The following is a 16413-nucleotide window of genomic DNA, read 5'->3' as shown; positions in this document are numbered from 1 at the left end:
GAAGAAAAAAAAAAATGACGAGACCATGAGTTGACAAGTTGGAACAATGTTTGTGTATTGTTTAAACGGCGCGTTTCATGTGATTTATAACTCATATTCAATTATTTATATACATCTTATTACACGACTCATTGGAATGCTTGATTCTGATTGGTCAGTCGCGACATTTGCAGGTTCGTTATTCCCAGATAACAACCTCTCAAAACTAATAACACACGGTAACCCGGATGCAACATATCATTTTGACAGTTTTTTTGGACAATTTAAATATAAATATGTCTTTTAATTACTGTACATATATGACATTATATTTACAAATGATTAAACCAAATTGCCTGTTCGTAACATTTGAACGTCGTTTCTTACCTTAAAACCGAAAGTCAACGGCTTTTCCTCGCGAAAGGTCTGCATTCGGTAAAAATGAGCCAGTAAAATATTTCAAATTTACATTTGATGTCCAGTTTTTTTCTCATGTGGCAAGTAGCCGTGTAATAAGCGGGATAATGTACAAGCAGCCGGCTGTTATCGCCAAATAAGCCCTTTCAGTATGATACAACCTGATCACGGGGCTTATTTCTGCGATAACAACCAGCTGCCTGTACATTATCCCTTACTTAATATTCACTAAGGTCTCTGTTTTGTTTTTTTATATACTGTATTAGAATGTTTCACCAAAATGTATGCAGGTACAATATGCTGTATTTAACTGTGTATTTCCAAGTATCATTCTGCCGTGTTTATTTTGGGAAAATATGTTTTGTCTTTGTAGGAGCAGTATATATTCATTCATGACGCGATCCTGGAGGCGTGTCTGTGCGGAGAGACGGCCATCCCAGTCAATGAGTTCGATCTTGCATACAAAGAGATGCTGAGGGTGGATTCTCAGAGCAACTCATCACAGCTCAGAGAGGAGTTCCAGGTCTTTGACTTTACTTGCTTAAATTGCTACTACATTAAATATAGTATTTCAATTTTATTATACGGTTAAGCATCTTGCAGCAAAAGTAATTTTATCTTTGATTTTTAAACTCAGTCTTATCCGTTGATGTGCCTTTAACGCACCAATTGTTAAACTGCATCTCTTCCATGTCCCTTTGCTTAGTGTGTATCTGTGCTCCATGTAACTAAACTAAACTCTTCTGATTGGCTGTGATTGGGTCATGTCATGCAGCAGTTTCTCATTCTGCGTAAACAGACAAATTGCTTGTCGCTGAAAATGTAGTTTTGTTGGTAAATATGGGGTTTAAGAAACAACTAACTTAATCTCAGGCTGCAGGTTTGCTTTGGGGTCCAAAAACAATTTTGCTCTGTTGTGAAACTCGGTTTACTTTGTTTTGTGCCGCTGTACAAATAAAATAGTACTTTTGTTTGGGAATAACAGGATTTGCAGTTTCCTTGTTACGTCACTGTTACCGGGGGACAACACTGAAACGCCTGGTTGACATGTCATTTTGTGTGGTGATATTTTACAATTGCTAATAGGGATGTAACGATTCACCATGAGCCGGTTGAAAATCGATTATAATATGTGACAATTCAAGCCGGTTGAGATGTTATTTGAATCGCAACACATGTTTTGAACAGCAGGGGCCGCTGTGTTTACTGCAAACTTGGAAAACGTGGATATGCTGATATTTCTTAAATGTAAAAAAATCTAAGAAAAGCACAGACTTAGTTTGTTTATATTAAAGAGACTTTTGTATTATTCATTTTCATTTGATTTGGCATTTGTTTTAGAATTGCAGTTTAGTTTTGTTATTTGACATAAAATATATTTTTATTTAAAGGTGCAGTTTGTAACAATTTTGCCGTAAAATATCCTAAAACCTCTAAGCTAGTGTTATATATTTTGTTCAGCTGAGTACTTACAATATCTCAGATGTTTCTAACTACTTGTAAATCGTGAGAAAATTGCCATTTTAAACATTGACACGGGGCTGTGCAGTCGCCTGTCAATGGCGTCATATCCGCGTTCCCCTTTGTTACCGCCTTTACTGACGGAGAAACCGCATGACAACAGTGTCGTGGACAACTGCGGAAGTAGTGTCTAGCGTCTACCAAGCCACTAACTTGTTTCGAGCAGTCACTTATTAATGGACCACAATTATTCGCATTTATAAATTTATACATTCAACATTTATAAAACTTTAACTCATCCGCTAACATGATTCCTCGCTCCCGTCTGATTGATGGCCATCAGCGGTGGAGTTGAAGAGAACAGATCCCATCATTCCACGCTCATTCACAGCGTCATCAAGCTACGGCATTGTTGTTGTTTTGATTGTGCGCCCTCTAGCGGCGGTTTTGACAAACTGCACCTTTAACAAAGAAATGTGCAGCATTTGAGAAATAATAAAAGGGCAGTTGTTCCTTTCTAATTTGTCTCAACTCATTTTTTAAGGTGCACCTCTGTAAGGTGTGTGTTTGTTTTATTGTATTTTCAAAAGGTATTTTACATTACAATTATCGTAATGTATTTGGCAGACACGTTTATGACTGGGAATCGAACCCACAGCCTTTGCGCTGCTTCATGCTCACAGTGCTCCAGTTGAGTTACTTGACTTTATGTATCTGTTTGACTGGAGAAAAGTTTAGTAGGAGTTTGTTTACGCAGAAAATTGAACGCATTTATTTCGCAAGATCAAAAAGATATGACCAATTTAAATGAAGAGCTATTTTCTGTAAACTTCTGGCTTCAAGAAACGAGCTCCATAAGCAAAAACATTCTGTGAGAATCTTGAATTTTCATAATGATCCCGTCTCTTTCTCACTTTCTCTCTCTTCTGCAAAGTCAAGGCACAGTTTTCATAACAGAGATAATATTCAGTTGCAGCATGGCTTTTAACGCAGTCTGAGCAAAGAGAGAATAAGCAAAGTCAGATAAAGCTCTAATTCAAAGCTCAAGCTACTCAACGGAGCAAAACAAGGTTGACAGCAGCAGTCAAACATGACACTGAACTGCTCACAGTGAGACACAAGTACTTTTCCATAGATTAATGATCAGAACTGTGAAATAAATGTATTCAACAGAGACTTTCTATATGGCGAGACATTCAGAGGACGTTTGAACAATGTTCTCGACTCCAGAGAGTAGAATTAGTCAACGGATGTCTGTAGTACGGACCTGTCATACACTTTAACTGAAGGTTACTAAACGCTAAAATGATAGAAAGTTCTTCCAAAATCTCACAGTTCACTCAACAATGAAAATTATTTTATCATTTACTCACCATGTCATTCTAAACCTGTATGACTGCAGAACACAAAAGAAGATATTTGAAAGAATGTTGGTACAACATTGGCCTCCATTGTATGGACATGAAACCACTGAGACATTTCTCAAACTATCTTCTTTTCTGTTCCTCAGAAGAAAGATTCATATACAGGTTTTGATTGACACAAGGGTGAATAAATGATGTTTTTGGAGTTAACTCCATTGATTGTAGGAGATTTGTTATTATCGGTGCTTTAGTTAAATGCTTTTAATCACGAGTTTTTCCAGAATCTTAAACAATGTTGTTGTATCAGACTGCCAAACATAAATAATGAAAAGTATATTACAGTGATGGACTGTAGGGACATCAGTTAGGTTGTCTGTTGGGAGCAGCCCGTGCGTTCTGTAGTCCGTGTTTCACGATTCCACCGGGAGTAACAGGCCGGTGCAGGTTATTTAATAAAAGATGGACGACTCCACATGTGTTGCCCAGAATTTCTTTATTGATTCACAGACTGAACTATCCGCACTCTCCCTCACTTACCTCCGCATCGGATTTTTCTGACTTCGCATTCCCGCTGAATTGTAATGCATTCATTACAAACGATTTCTCGCTGAGGCTTAGAAATAGAAGCGTGGCGAGGCGGATTTGGATTACAGGGTGTAGATTGTGTTATGGCTATTAGGTGATATTTGTGATGTGTCCGCACACTTGTGTTTGTGATGACATCATCTTGCTTTATTTTTTAGTAGATGAACTAGAGAATAGCAAATGTCTTTAAGCTTTCATGACATGTTTGCTTGGGTTATTTCTGCATTTATAGAAGCTGTTTTTATGTATGAGATTGGGCTCATTTTGCATTTTGTTTTAGTAATAGCAGTAACCGCGTGGACAAGTAGCATTAAATGCTTTTTAAAACTGACCCCCTGTCAAATGTAGGGCACATCTGAGGTCACCAGATATTGTTTGTGCAAAATGGAAATGATCACAGATGTGCCAGCAAATGGTATGTTTTCTTAAATGTTCTCACTTCCACTTTTTGCTTCTACCTGCTGCTTTTACTTACAAACAAGATGAACATCCAGAAAGAAAATATGTAAGGCAGGGCTTCTTTAGTGCGGTTTTGGGTGTGGCGTTCCAAAATGAGGCCAAAACAGTTTCCACATTGTCGACTATTTTAGCATAACGTCTTGAATATCCGTGTTTTATTCAGACCTTCTTTTCCCCTCAGACGCTAAACTCCGTGACACCTCACCTGGACGTCGAGGAGTGCAGCATTGCCCTTTTACCACGAAACCGGGAGAAGAATCGCAGCATGGATGTTCTCCCACCGGACCGAGCCTTGGCCTTCTTGGTGACCACAGAGGGCGAGAGCAACAACTACATCAATGCTGCGCTGATGGACAGTTTCCACCGACCCGCTGCCTTCATAGTGACCCCCCACCCGCTGCCCGGCACGACCTCGGACTTCTGGAGGCTGGTGTTTGACTACGGCTGCACCTCTGTGGTCATGCTGAATCAGGTCAACCAGTCCAACTCGGCTTGGGTAAGCATCTAAACACCACGACTTTGTACATTTACTGGGGTTTTTCTTCAAAAAAGCAGCTTTTATCAGTACTGCATGTCCTTTGAAGTCGTTTAAGCTATTTTGTCCCCCCTGCTTCTCTTAATCTCCCTACCAAATGTTCTGTATTCATAAGCCTATAGTCAAGTCTCATTTACATATGGATTCCTTTCGAGTTACCGAGTGGTGTTCCGGCTCTCTCCTCCATCACGGCTCTCTTTGAAAAGCCTGACGTGCGTTAACGTGTCTCCGGTTACTCAGTGTCACTCTCGCAGTCCCTCGGTTCATTTTTCTCTCTGCGGTGGATTAACGTCTCTCTCGTTCTGTCATTTTCTCTTTCGCTGTCTTCTTCATTCGCTTGATTGCTCTCCGCGGCCCATAAGTATTAATATTTATCACCTCGCTCGACGCGTTGCCATTAATGTTCTTCCACTTTCTAGCTGTGTCTCTGCCGGTTTAATTTCTGCTCAGTTCAGTACTCTACAGTGTTTCATATGCGCGAATGTCAAATACTGGTGATGCAGGGTAATATTGATTTGAGGTTTTGGATGTCAAATACATGATTTGAAACGCTCCAATTTTGGCACACTCTTAGGTAGTGAAGAAAAGTTGATAGTGAGCATTCGGTTGTTTTTGTTTATGTTTTCTCTGCTGTAAAAAAAACTATAGAAACCCAATAGACACCATCACAGAAATTCTACTGGTTTCTATTAAAATACCATTATGTACCATTAGCTTTTCTCCTATTACAAAATTCCTTTTTGTAGTGTCTTTTGGAGATTATTCCAAACGGGATTTATCCATCACATACCAGAAGACACCATTATAGTTTCCATTAAAATGAATATAATTCCCATTATAACCATTAAATCCATTCAATTTTATATTATTTAAGGCATGGTTATCATTGGTCGTCGGTGTAGACATGGTGTTAGTCTTATATAAATAGTTCCCTAAAATCCCCCCCCCCCAAAAAAATGTTATTTACACAAATGTTTCTGTTCATCTAGAGAACAGACTCGAGCACCTTTTTGAAACTCAGTTGACCTTCAAAAATGGTCTCCATCCAGTTGGCCACGAAGACCTTGTAATGCTCAATTTTGGCTTCTCAATGCACTTATGTGTATTTATTTCTCTTTCTTTCTCCCTCTCCAGCCTTGTGTGCAGTACTGGCCTGAACCAGGTCTTCAGCAATACGGTCCTATGCAAGTGGAGTTTCTGTCCATGTCTGCAGATGAGGACATCATTACCCGTCTCTTTCGGGTCAAAAACGTGACTCGAGTGAGTATCATGACAAAGCAGTTAACACACTTCATTCTACATAATGTATCACCACCGGCCTTCTAAAATCTCGTACCTCCATATTTTGTCTCAGGGATTTGGAAATATTTTACCGATAAAAAGTGCTTGTCAACTTTGACAACACAGTATTTAATCACTTTTTTCCATTTTCTGAAAAACAACGAATTTGAACATCCAAGGTTTTGGAAGGACAGCGACAATATTACGTACATTATGTACAGTATCTCTCAGAAGCGAGTACACCCCTCACATTTTTGTAAATATTTTATTAGATCTTGTCATGTGACAACACTGAAGAAATGACACTTTGCTACAATGTAAAGTAGTGAGTGTACAGCTTGTATAACAGTGTACATTGGCTGTCCCCTCAAAATAACTCAACACACAGCCATTAATGTCTAAACCGCTGGCAACAAAAGTGAGTACACCCCTAAGTGAAAATGTCCAAATTGGGCCCAATTAGCCATTTTCCCTCCCCGGTGTCATGTGATTGGTTAGCGTTACAAGGTCTCAGGTGTGAATGGGGTAAAGCATCCTCCTGGTTTTATTCCTGAAAACACTCCTGGGAGAACCACCTCAGGGATTTCGTGATATTCTGCTAGAATCCATTTTTCATACTTTGTCATTATTTTCTGCTCTTTAACAGTCAGCTTAATGCCACAGGTATGGAAATGTAGACTTTTGTGCAACGTTGGGAGCTTTGAACGACTTTTCGGTAGCCTTTATATCACTCTGATGACCGCTATACCTTGTGACGTTCAGCTCACGCTTTAATAGGCTATGAGATAAAGTGGTGTAATAAATAGGGTTTGTCAGTCCAATATATTTTGTCAGGCAAAGTTATAAGACCAATTAGAGAACACTGAAAAAGCCAATTCAAAAAATCCATTTTCACACCATCAGCACATGACACTTCATACGGCGGCACTTTTCCAGACAAGGACAGATGCCGGAATACGCTTTCATGAGCACGTAGATGTGAACTATACATTAATGAGCATGCCGCTCAAGGTCATTTTTATGACTCTCAATTTGCTTCCTGTCATTAGCGTACAGGCTAGTTTTAATCTATTTTGCTGTACGAGGGTTTGACGTCTGTATAAATGAGCTTTTTGTGGATGTCACAGGATGTTTGAAGTTTTGGACATGCAGCGTTTCAATGGAACATTAGACACTTTTGAGACGTTTTGAGTGGGAAAATGACTGGGGCTACAGAGAGTGTCTGTGCAAATGTAAGCTTATATTTTGTTCTTGTGCTCTACTGTATGGTTGTATGGTCAGGTTTAGGGAAAAACAGTCCATTGTAATTTTAATTTGCGTAATGTTATAATTTTCATTTTGACTGTTACAGTTTTTTATCAGTGACATGAACATAAAGGAATAGTTCTCCCCAAAATGCAATTTCTGTCAGGGGACATATTAAGCCCTTTTTGGCCGAACTGTCTCTTTAACAAGGGCAAGGGTTTTTGACCATGTCATCTGTTCACAAATCGGAAGAACATTTTTACTGAAAAATCATTATGTCCATGCTCAGCTGTGGTCAGTGTATTCACTTCCTCCCAGCAACCCTGCAGGCGGTTTTGGTGAGCACCTCCGAGCTGTATTCATTTCACCTGCGCTTCAAGCCAAAGCAGACTAGTATCAGGGCTTGTGTTTTTCCGTCCCACTCCGAGCGGAAATCTTTCCCAGCAGGCTCATTCATCACAAGCTAAACAGTGCTGACTTGGCACTGCTGAAGCCCCCGGCATGAAGAACAGTGCTGCTCTACTGTACACGTATAAAAACAAACCCGAACGCACGGCTGGTGATGCATCACTGATCCTGACCTTTCCTTCTTCCCCGTCTCGTCTCTGTGAAGTTGCAGGAGGGTCAGCTGGTCGTGTGCCAGTTCCAGTTCCTGCGCTGGTCTGCGTATCGTGACGTGCCTGACTCCAAGAAGGCCTTCCTCAACCTGCTGGCCAGCGTGCAGAAGTGGCAGAGGGAATGTGGGGAAGGTCGTACCCTGGTTCACTGCCTGTGAGTATAACAACATGAGACTGTAAACGACATCAAGCCACTTTAATGTAACCAGCCATGGATTATTTACTTAGAAAACACAAAAATATAACATATGAAATATTACATTTTGACTTCATATTTTGATGTTGAGTTTAACCCTTGTATGGTGTTCATGGTTTTGTTACACGAGGCGTTTCAGGCAGGTCTGGGTGAGCATTCGCTTTTAGATAGAACGCATCTTTTGTTCCAACACTTTCATTTTTGCAATTTTACGTGTGTCTAATACATGCATGGGCAACTTATAACACACCAAAGACTCAGAAAAGCACGTATTTGCGCCATATGACCCCTTTAAACATTTATGTAAAAATATCTTACGCATTTTCTTTAGCCCAATTACAAGCAACATAGACAGCATATATCGTCACCTTGCTTGGAATAATAAGGTTAATTACATTCTTAAATTATTATTCTGTGACTTCTGTGAACTTATTTGTAAAATAAATTGTCCTAAAATATAAACCATTAAATGTATAACTGTTTTATACATGTCAACTACAACACCAGTGTTATGTCTTAAAACAAATGATAAGTTAACGGTTTGTTTTTCTTGAAAATAATTGCTTTATTTCTTATTTTGCTAGATAGTACTTTATAATTAACAAAGCAGAAAGCGAGTTTTTAGAACTAGAAGGTTCTTTGTGCATTCGACCTGTTCCAAAAAATCCCTAATTTACAAATATGAGGATTTTGATATTGTGCATTTGGAGTACATTCAGGGCCTTTGTCTTTGTCATGTATTAAGGAGACTTGTTTGCAATATAATTGTTCCTGAATGGAATGCAAAATTTAGAAGCTTAATATGTTAAACTGCTCAGAATGTAGTTAACCTTAAAATCCCAAGGTATTATTTACCCGTCAAATCACATTTTTTACTAATATAAATATACGTATTGAATATATATATATATATATATATATATATATATTAAAAAAGAAAATGTCTGAGATTGATAAAACTATGAATCTCTTCATTTCTTTGAATAAGTATTAAAACACCACGCAAAGGTTAATTGAAATCATTGAAACAACACTTATTGCCTTTTGCAATTGAATTTAATGAGATCTTTTCTCTAGTTCTATATAGAAGCAAAATTGTGCGAGATAAAACTTGTGTTCAGAGAAAAGATATAGGACTAGCAAAACATGCAAGATAAATGGTAAAAAAGAAAAAGAAATCCATTTCGCCAATGTCACATTGTTTTTTATGTTCCATATTCTCTGTAGCATATTTTGATGTATATTTCCCCACGCTGTGATGCAAATACAGCATTTATTTTCTGCTTGCACAGAGAGAGATGTATATGTCTGGTGTAGCAGGTGCACCAGCACTCTTCATCTGCAGTGCAGGTAGTACAGACAATATGCCCAAGTGTGTGTCAACAAGTTCACAATATTTTTAACTCACAAACGTGCACTTTCCTTTCCCACGGTTACGGTTTCTTTTTCCACTGTGGTGCTTTGATATCAGACTTTTGTCTTTATAAATATCAAGTTGAAATGTCTCCACAGACCAAACAGGACATTTCTTCTGTTCTTTTCTTTTGTTCATTGTGCCCTTGAACAACACCCTTAATCTTCGTCTTCAGTGTTATCTGCGTCAGCCGTGACTCATATCTCTGTTTGCTGGTGTGCCAGACAATACATAATGACATGCAAAGCAATGTACTCCAGTGTACCTTTGCAAAGAAAAAATAAACAAAAAATAATAAATGAACGTCCTTTTCTTCGCTGTCTTATAATAAACTCATTCCTAAACAGGAAGTTCAGTCAAACCCGGCGCGAGCAGTCAGAGATCCTAGTCTAGGTGTTAACATAGTCGTTATCCCTTTAACCGCACACTCCATCTCCCCCATGGCTTCATCTCCCCTCTTGCCCACGAGGCGTCTCATCCCAAACCCTAGGCACGAATTCCCTTCCCATCGCCGCTCAGAAGCACATCACTCAGGGCTGTCACACAGTGTTACCAACCACAGGCGGAGGGAAGAGATTATGGAGATGAAATCAATTATGCTTTAATACAGAACCGCACAGGCCTTTCTCAGCGCTAAATCCAGAGCTGCCAATGCACTGACTGCGATTGATTATCTTTGCCTCATCTAGCCGGCGTACGGATACATGGCACAAGGCCTCTGGGATCCGCAGAAGAGTTTTGTATGCTGCCTGTGCGGGCTGGTTTGATACTAACTGGATGAGGGAAATTTCTGTTTAGAAGGGAAATCTGTTTCTGTTGTTCGAGAAATTTGTAAAGCCGTTTTTTTTCTGTTTGCGTAGGAACGGCGGCGGTCGCAGTGGAATGTACTGTGCCAGTAACATCCTGATGGAGATGATAGAATACCAGAACATGGTGGATGTCTTCTATGCCGTCAAGACCCTTCGTAACGCTAAGCCCAACATGGTGGAGACACTGGTAGGTGCAGTGGTTGTAAAAAAAGTGATGCAGAATAAGTGCTATTTTTGGTTTTTCTATTTTCAAATATCTTTCCATATACGACAAGCCTTAAGGCCTTTGCACATCGAGTCCGAAATTTCCGCACGTTAAAAAATAAATACGACCTCGCGCTGCCGTCAATCACATTTACACACTGCCTCCGATATTTTCGTCCGTCATAAAAACATTCGGACTGGGTTCGATTTTCATATGCATATGTAGCAAGAATTTTCAGAGGCCTTTTAACAATTCAGAGACACCGTACAAAAACGAGCTCCAAATATGAAAAAAAAACTCATACGAAAATTTCGGACTGTATGTGCAAAGACCTTTACTATAGAATAAGGTCAAAGGTCCTACTTAAAGGAACAGTTTACCCAACAAATACAAATTCTGTCATCATTTACTCTGTATACATTTAAATCTGTATACATTTCTGTCTTCTGATGAACACAAAGAAATATATTTGAACGAATGCTTGTAACCAAACAGTTCTTGGCCACCATTGACTACCATAGTAGGAAAAAATGACAATGGTAGTCAAAAGTGCCCCAGAACTGTTTGCTTTCCTACATTCTTCAAAATATCTTCTTTTGTTTTCAAGTACAAGGAAGTTAAATGAAGGTGAGTAAATGAAGACAGAATTTTTATTTTGGGGGAACCGCTCCTTTAAGGTACCAAATTAGCCTGTGAAATGTTTTTTTTTGTTTGTTTGCATTAGTTTTTGAGCATTTTGTTTGCAATGGTCATGGGTTCGATCCCACGGAACATCATTATACTGATGAAAATGCGCACGGATAAAAGCGTCACCCAAATGCACAAATGTAATGTAATGTATTTAATCTAACGTCAAACGCATTTTGTCGAATGTCATGCAATTCAATGATTAAGATTAACAAATAGTGTTGGAGTCCTAGGTCATTATCATGTAATTGTGTTTTACATGCATATAATTGTACATCATAACGTCGCTGTCCTTCTGAAACCTTGTATGTCCAAATTCATTTTCAAAAACATGGAAAAAACACTGTACTTTTTTATGATTTCATGCTTGACAAGCACTTTTAATACGTTTTATTGGTTTGATATTTGCAATACCCAGTGACAAACATAAAGGGTGACTGATAATAATGATTTCTGGCAAAAAATAAAAATCACAAAATATAGAGATACAAGGTTTGAGAAGGACAGCAGCGATATGCACCTATACACGTCTAGTGAGACATCAGTACGTTCACTCATTGATTAAGTCATCACTGTAATTTTACTCTATAAAATGAGATCACTTATGCAAATTGTGCCCTACTCGAGTATCTAGTCAAATGCCATGTAAGTGATATGTATCTGAATTGTCATGATGTCATTTCTCTTCGTGTGTGATGTAGGAGCAGTATCGATTCTGTTACGAGCTGGTTCTGGAGTATTTGGACTGCTTGGAGGTCAGATAGCGGAATCCCAGATCCCCACTCGCTGACCTCACAGGCTGGAGCAGTACCACCGGCGGGCTCACGCCTTCACCCAATCTCCATCTGCATCTCGTTCCCCTTCTTTCTTCGTCCATCGAAAAGCAGCGGGAATGAGATAAGACAAAAAACGGAGAGTCGATTTTTCTGCTTATTTCCCCCAAACATCCAAACGCTCTGTGTTTATTTTGGTTCTCAAATATTTTCAGCCTGTTTGTCTGTGAGCAATTCTGCAAAAAGCTCCGAAGCCTGGCTCGGCGCAGCGTGGTTGGCTCACCTCCGCTCGCAGCGACTGTGAGCCGTTTCTAAAAACAGCGGCTTTGTTTTACACCTGCCTGTTTCTCTTTGGCTGACTGACTGGACTGAGGAGCAAAAATAAACATCGCTTTGGAAAAGTTCTCTTTCAGTGGAGTTGAGAGTCGGGCGTCTTTACCGTGACCCCCTTCAAAGGAGTCAGGGACCTGCCGTGGCCCTTAAAAGAAGAAGGACTCCACACACACACACACACACATGCATGCACAAACGCTCACATACAGTACACATGTGCACGGACGTCACTGATATACCGAATCAACCAGCAGATGACTTTTCATCAACTGCCTATCAAAGATGTCGATGCCTCTTCGATCGTTTAACAAACGTTTTCGTTTCAGTGTTGAACTGCGTTTTGAAACAAGGCCTTGAGACTGCGTTTAAGCGAGCATGTGTGCTCCCCGCAAACACGTTTTAATGGGGAGACACCCGATAGGTCCTCGTGTCATCTGGAGGCGGAGTTTATACTGGTGCCATATTTCTCAAGAGGAGATTGACAGTGCAACTTTGCTATCTTGTTGTCGTCGTCTTTTTTCCCCTGGCCTGTATATATACTTAATGTCCGCTGGAAATCCCTTAAGTCTTAAGGTGTGTGTCTCAAGTGCTAACAGTGGCCCTGTGTGCTTAAAGCGAAAGAAGTACATTAGCAAGGGGCAGCTGGCGGTGGATTAAACTCTGACCTTCATCCACTCGCTCAAAGGTTTCGAGAGCTCGGTTAATAGTCTTTTTACGAGGCGAGAACAGAGCGAGACTGCGTCAATCGAGGAGAACGAAGTCGAAAGCAACGCCGGCAATTTACTACTACTTTTCGCTTGTAACTATTTATCTGACTGACTCGTGTTCTTTGAGTGGGTTTTGTTTGATATTTGTGAAGCTTTGAGTGTACAGCTGAATCCTGGGCTCGACGTTCTTCAAAGCATCCCTTTAATTTTACAGGTTCACAGTTCATTTCTGTCCCATCTCAATATTCCAAAGCTTAGATTTGGTGATTTCTTTTCTCCCGTAACTTGACAGAAGATGGATGAGTCTGTCAGTTCTGTTTCAAAACAGTTTAGCAGAGAATTGTTGAGCGCCAAGAGTTATTGAAATTGTATTCGCCGCCATCAAATGACAGTACCACAAAGCACAAAATCTGGTAAGAGACGTACATACATTTATGACCCCAACTGTGAAAATGCCATATCAGCGAAATGCCAAGTTAGCTTGATCCCAGTGAGTTAAATAAATCATCTAAGATGCCCAAGTAAACCCAGAGCGATGGCTTGTTCGCAAGATTGTTCAAATTAAAATATACTTTGTGATCCTATAGACGAGCGCTGGATTACACTACACGACTTTAACCCTGACATATTCACTAAGAAGTGCCATTTTCAGCCTCAGCAAATGTGTTGAGCTTCTAAGTCATGTAGTGTAATCCAGCTTTGAGACCGTGGTGTAAGTTATGTCATCACAATTCCTTTTTGGACTTTCTTGGAAAGTGCCTGGACACTGAATTGGAAAGTATGTGTACATATACGTAGATGTATATTTGTGTTCTGTGAATAGTATGTGAATAAAGTTTGCCTGGCCAGATTTAACGAATTTTAAAGGTAATAGAGAGCGTCGAGTGTAATGTTGAAAATCTATTTCCTGAATATGCCAACAAAAGATCAGACACATCTCCAGTCAACTGTGGATGATCTCTAAAAGCCATTCCAAAGCCGCCCCCTCCAGAAGGCTCATTTCGTCACTTACGATTGTGTCACCCTCATTCCAAAGACACCAAGCTTCTATCGGTCGTCATCGTCCCGAGAGAAGGGAATTTTCCACTCATGAACAGCTGGTGAGCCGGGTCCTTGTTTTCTGTGCGTTCTGTTAGTTCATTTGTTTCCTTTAAAGTGTTTCTGTATGTTATTGAATGACATGAAAAAGAACTGTGTTTTTGACCATGTGTTTGTGGGACAGGAAGAGGATGTGGAGGCATACGTATATCTCAATGGGGAATTGAGGGGTTGGGGTGGGACGGGTTGTTCAAACAACAATAAAATGTTCTAAGACTGGAAAGGTGTTTTGTGGACCATTTATTTCACCTTCTTTTTTGTACTAGTTAGTTGTGAATTGGTCAATATTTTGATATTTTTGCCATTTGCCAGTGACCATGTTAATAGTTCAAGCAACGCTTTATTTTGACGTCCACTTTAGATATTTACAAATTATATGTAACTTTGCAACTTTTTGTCAACTATCAGTCAGTAAAGTATTAGCAGACTGTCTTTCTAATATCTGGTAAGGAAATTTCTGTCAATTTATTTTTCTAAACCCTACCCCAATACCCAACTGATACTCTTGAGATTCAGTTGACATGTAGTTGCAAAGTCACCTATAGTTAGTGTAATGTATAAAATGTACAATCAAACTAAAGTGTGACTATAGTTCTCTTAAAAATGTGATTTTAAGTGAACTTGATTTTGATTGGCCAGTTGCTACATTCCAAGGTACAGTATGTCATTCCCCAATAACTACCGATAAAACAGGGTTTTCCAGGTTCTTTTAGTCAAAAATAAATAATAAAAAGAATATACTTACAAATCAATTCAATATAAATATTTCTAATTAATAAAATACATGAGATTCTATCACAAATTGTGTACAAATGAGCTAATAAAATATTTCAAATCAACATTTTCTGTTTTATAAGTTACTATTGTGACAAGCCGTGTAATAAGTGAGATAATGTCCAGAATGTTATCATCGCAAAATAGGCCCATTCTGCAATTACAACCGGTTGGATATACAGTACGTTATCTTTGTGTGTTGTTTTTATAAAGAATAAAGTTGATGCAATGGATCCAATGGCGTTGATGCACCATCTTTTTTAGCCCTGATGAAGGCCTGTGTGCTGAAATGTGTTGACAAAATAAAAATAGCATCTTTTTAGACTTTCTAAAAGTTTTGCTGGTATTATCCATAAAAAGCCCATTTTTTGTATCTGGCAGGGTAGACACCAACTTCAGCAAAATGTTTGGATGGTAGCAGCTTTCACACAAAAAACCCCCAGAAAAAAATGATATAACTCTGTATTATTGTGCATAATGTGATAACAAAGCCATGGTTTTTGTAGTAGGTTGAATGCAGTTTAAAGCCCAGACAGAGCAGAGTCCAGAAAAACGTGTGTACTGCACAGTCTGGGAGAGTAATGAGGGTTCTTGGATACGCTCTTAAATGAGCAAAATCTCTCTTGAGCATCGAGAGAAAACTGTGACCTGACTGACATTTCATATTCCTGTGCGTCACAGCCTTTGCCGATTCATTATATTCTCTGGCCTCTTTTACCGCTCCACCTTCGGTCATTCTCTCCTTCCCTCCTGTCTTGTGGTTTCTATCAGTCTACTATCTCTGTAAGCTTACACCCGACTTCGCATTTCTTTCTTCTGTATTCTTTTTCTCTGTAACTGTCTATTCCACCCATTTCCTGCCGTGGATGTGGGATGAGTGCAGACCGCAGGCTTTCTCTTATGACATACAGTAGCTTGTGGAGGAGATCTGAATTATTCAACGGACCTGCAAAGTGATCCAGTGTTGGAGCTGAAAGGCATGTCAGATTAATTACAGGACAAGACCTCCCTCTGTCATGCGCATATACTAAACTGCAGTGTATTCTCACCGGTTTTGAGGAGTTTCTCGCTAAACTTAGTCAGACTGCTACATTTTTTAGCACCAGGACAGTAGCTGAATTGTTTCAGAATGGCTTTTCGTGTAACAAGCTGCATATTTTAAAAAGAAGTGTAGCGGGGGAAAAGACGTAGCATGGTTTCAATGTCGCATTGTATTGTGCAAACAGCTTTACGGCCTTTAAGAATTGATATAAATAAGAAAGTGTTCCTGTATGCAAATACTTATATGAATACTATTGTTGTAAATTCTGTGTGGGCACCATATTAGGTGTAAAATGAATTCGGCGAACCCAATGTCAATGGGTCACTCTAAAAGAGTTTTCTTCATCCGTTCAGATCCTTCATCCGTTCAGATCACCTTCTTTGAGGCTCTTTAGACATGCGGATCTGCGGCCACAGATGTTAAAGAGTACAT

The 16413-nt window shown here is 39.4% G+C and overlaps 1 protein-coding gene across 9 annotated transcripts in view; it reads left to right on the top strand.

The window, feature by feature from the left end:
* ptprub (protein tyrosine phosphatase receptor type Ub) overlaps positions 1-14401 on the top strand; it is a 187318-nt gene extending 172917 nt beyond the window's left edge. For all 9 annotated transcript variants that reach the window (XM_057339351.1, XM_057339348.1, XM_057339343.1 and 6 more), the window contains 6 exons: positions 770-919; positions 4447-4761; positions 5935-6060; positions 7940-8097; positions 10414-10549; positions 11956-14401. In XM_057339351.1, the coding sequence (XP_057195334.1) occupies positions 770-919; positions 4447-4761; positions 5935-6060; positions 7940-8097; positions 10414-10549; positions 11956-12018 (948 nt within the window). In that variant the 3' untranslated portion in view covers positions 12019-14401. The remainder of the gene's footprint in view (positions 1-769; positions 920-4446; positions 4762-5934; positions 6061-7939; positions 8098-10413; positions 10550-11955) is intronic.
* Positions 14402-16413: the final 2012 nt, after the last annotated feature.

The sequence above is a fragment of the Triplophysa rosa genome, linkage group LG8 (genome assembly GCF_024868665.1).
Source record: "Triplophysa rosa linkage group LG8, Trosa_1v2, whole genome shotgun sequence".
Classification (NCBI taxonomy): Eukaryota; Metazoa; Chordata; class Actinopteri; order Cypriniformes; family Nemacheilidae; genus Triplophysa; species Triplophysa rosa.
The sequence above is the reverse complement of the archived record's forward strand: the minus strand, read 5'-3'. Positions and strand labels throughout refer to the sequence as shown.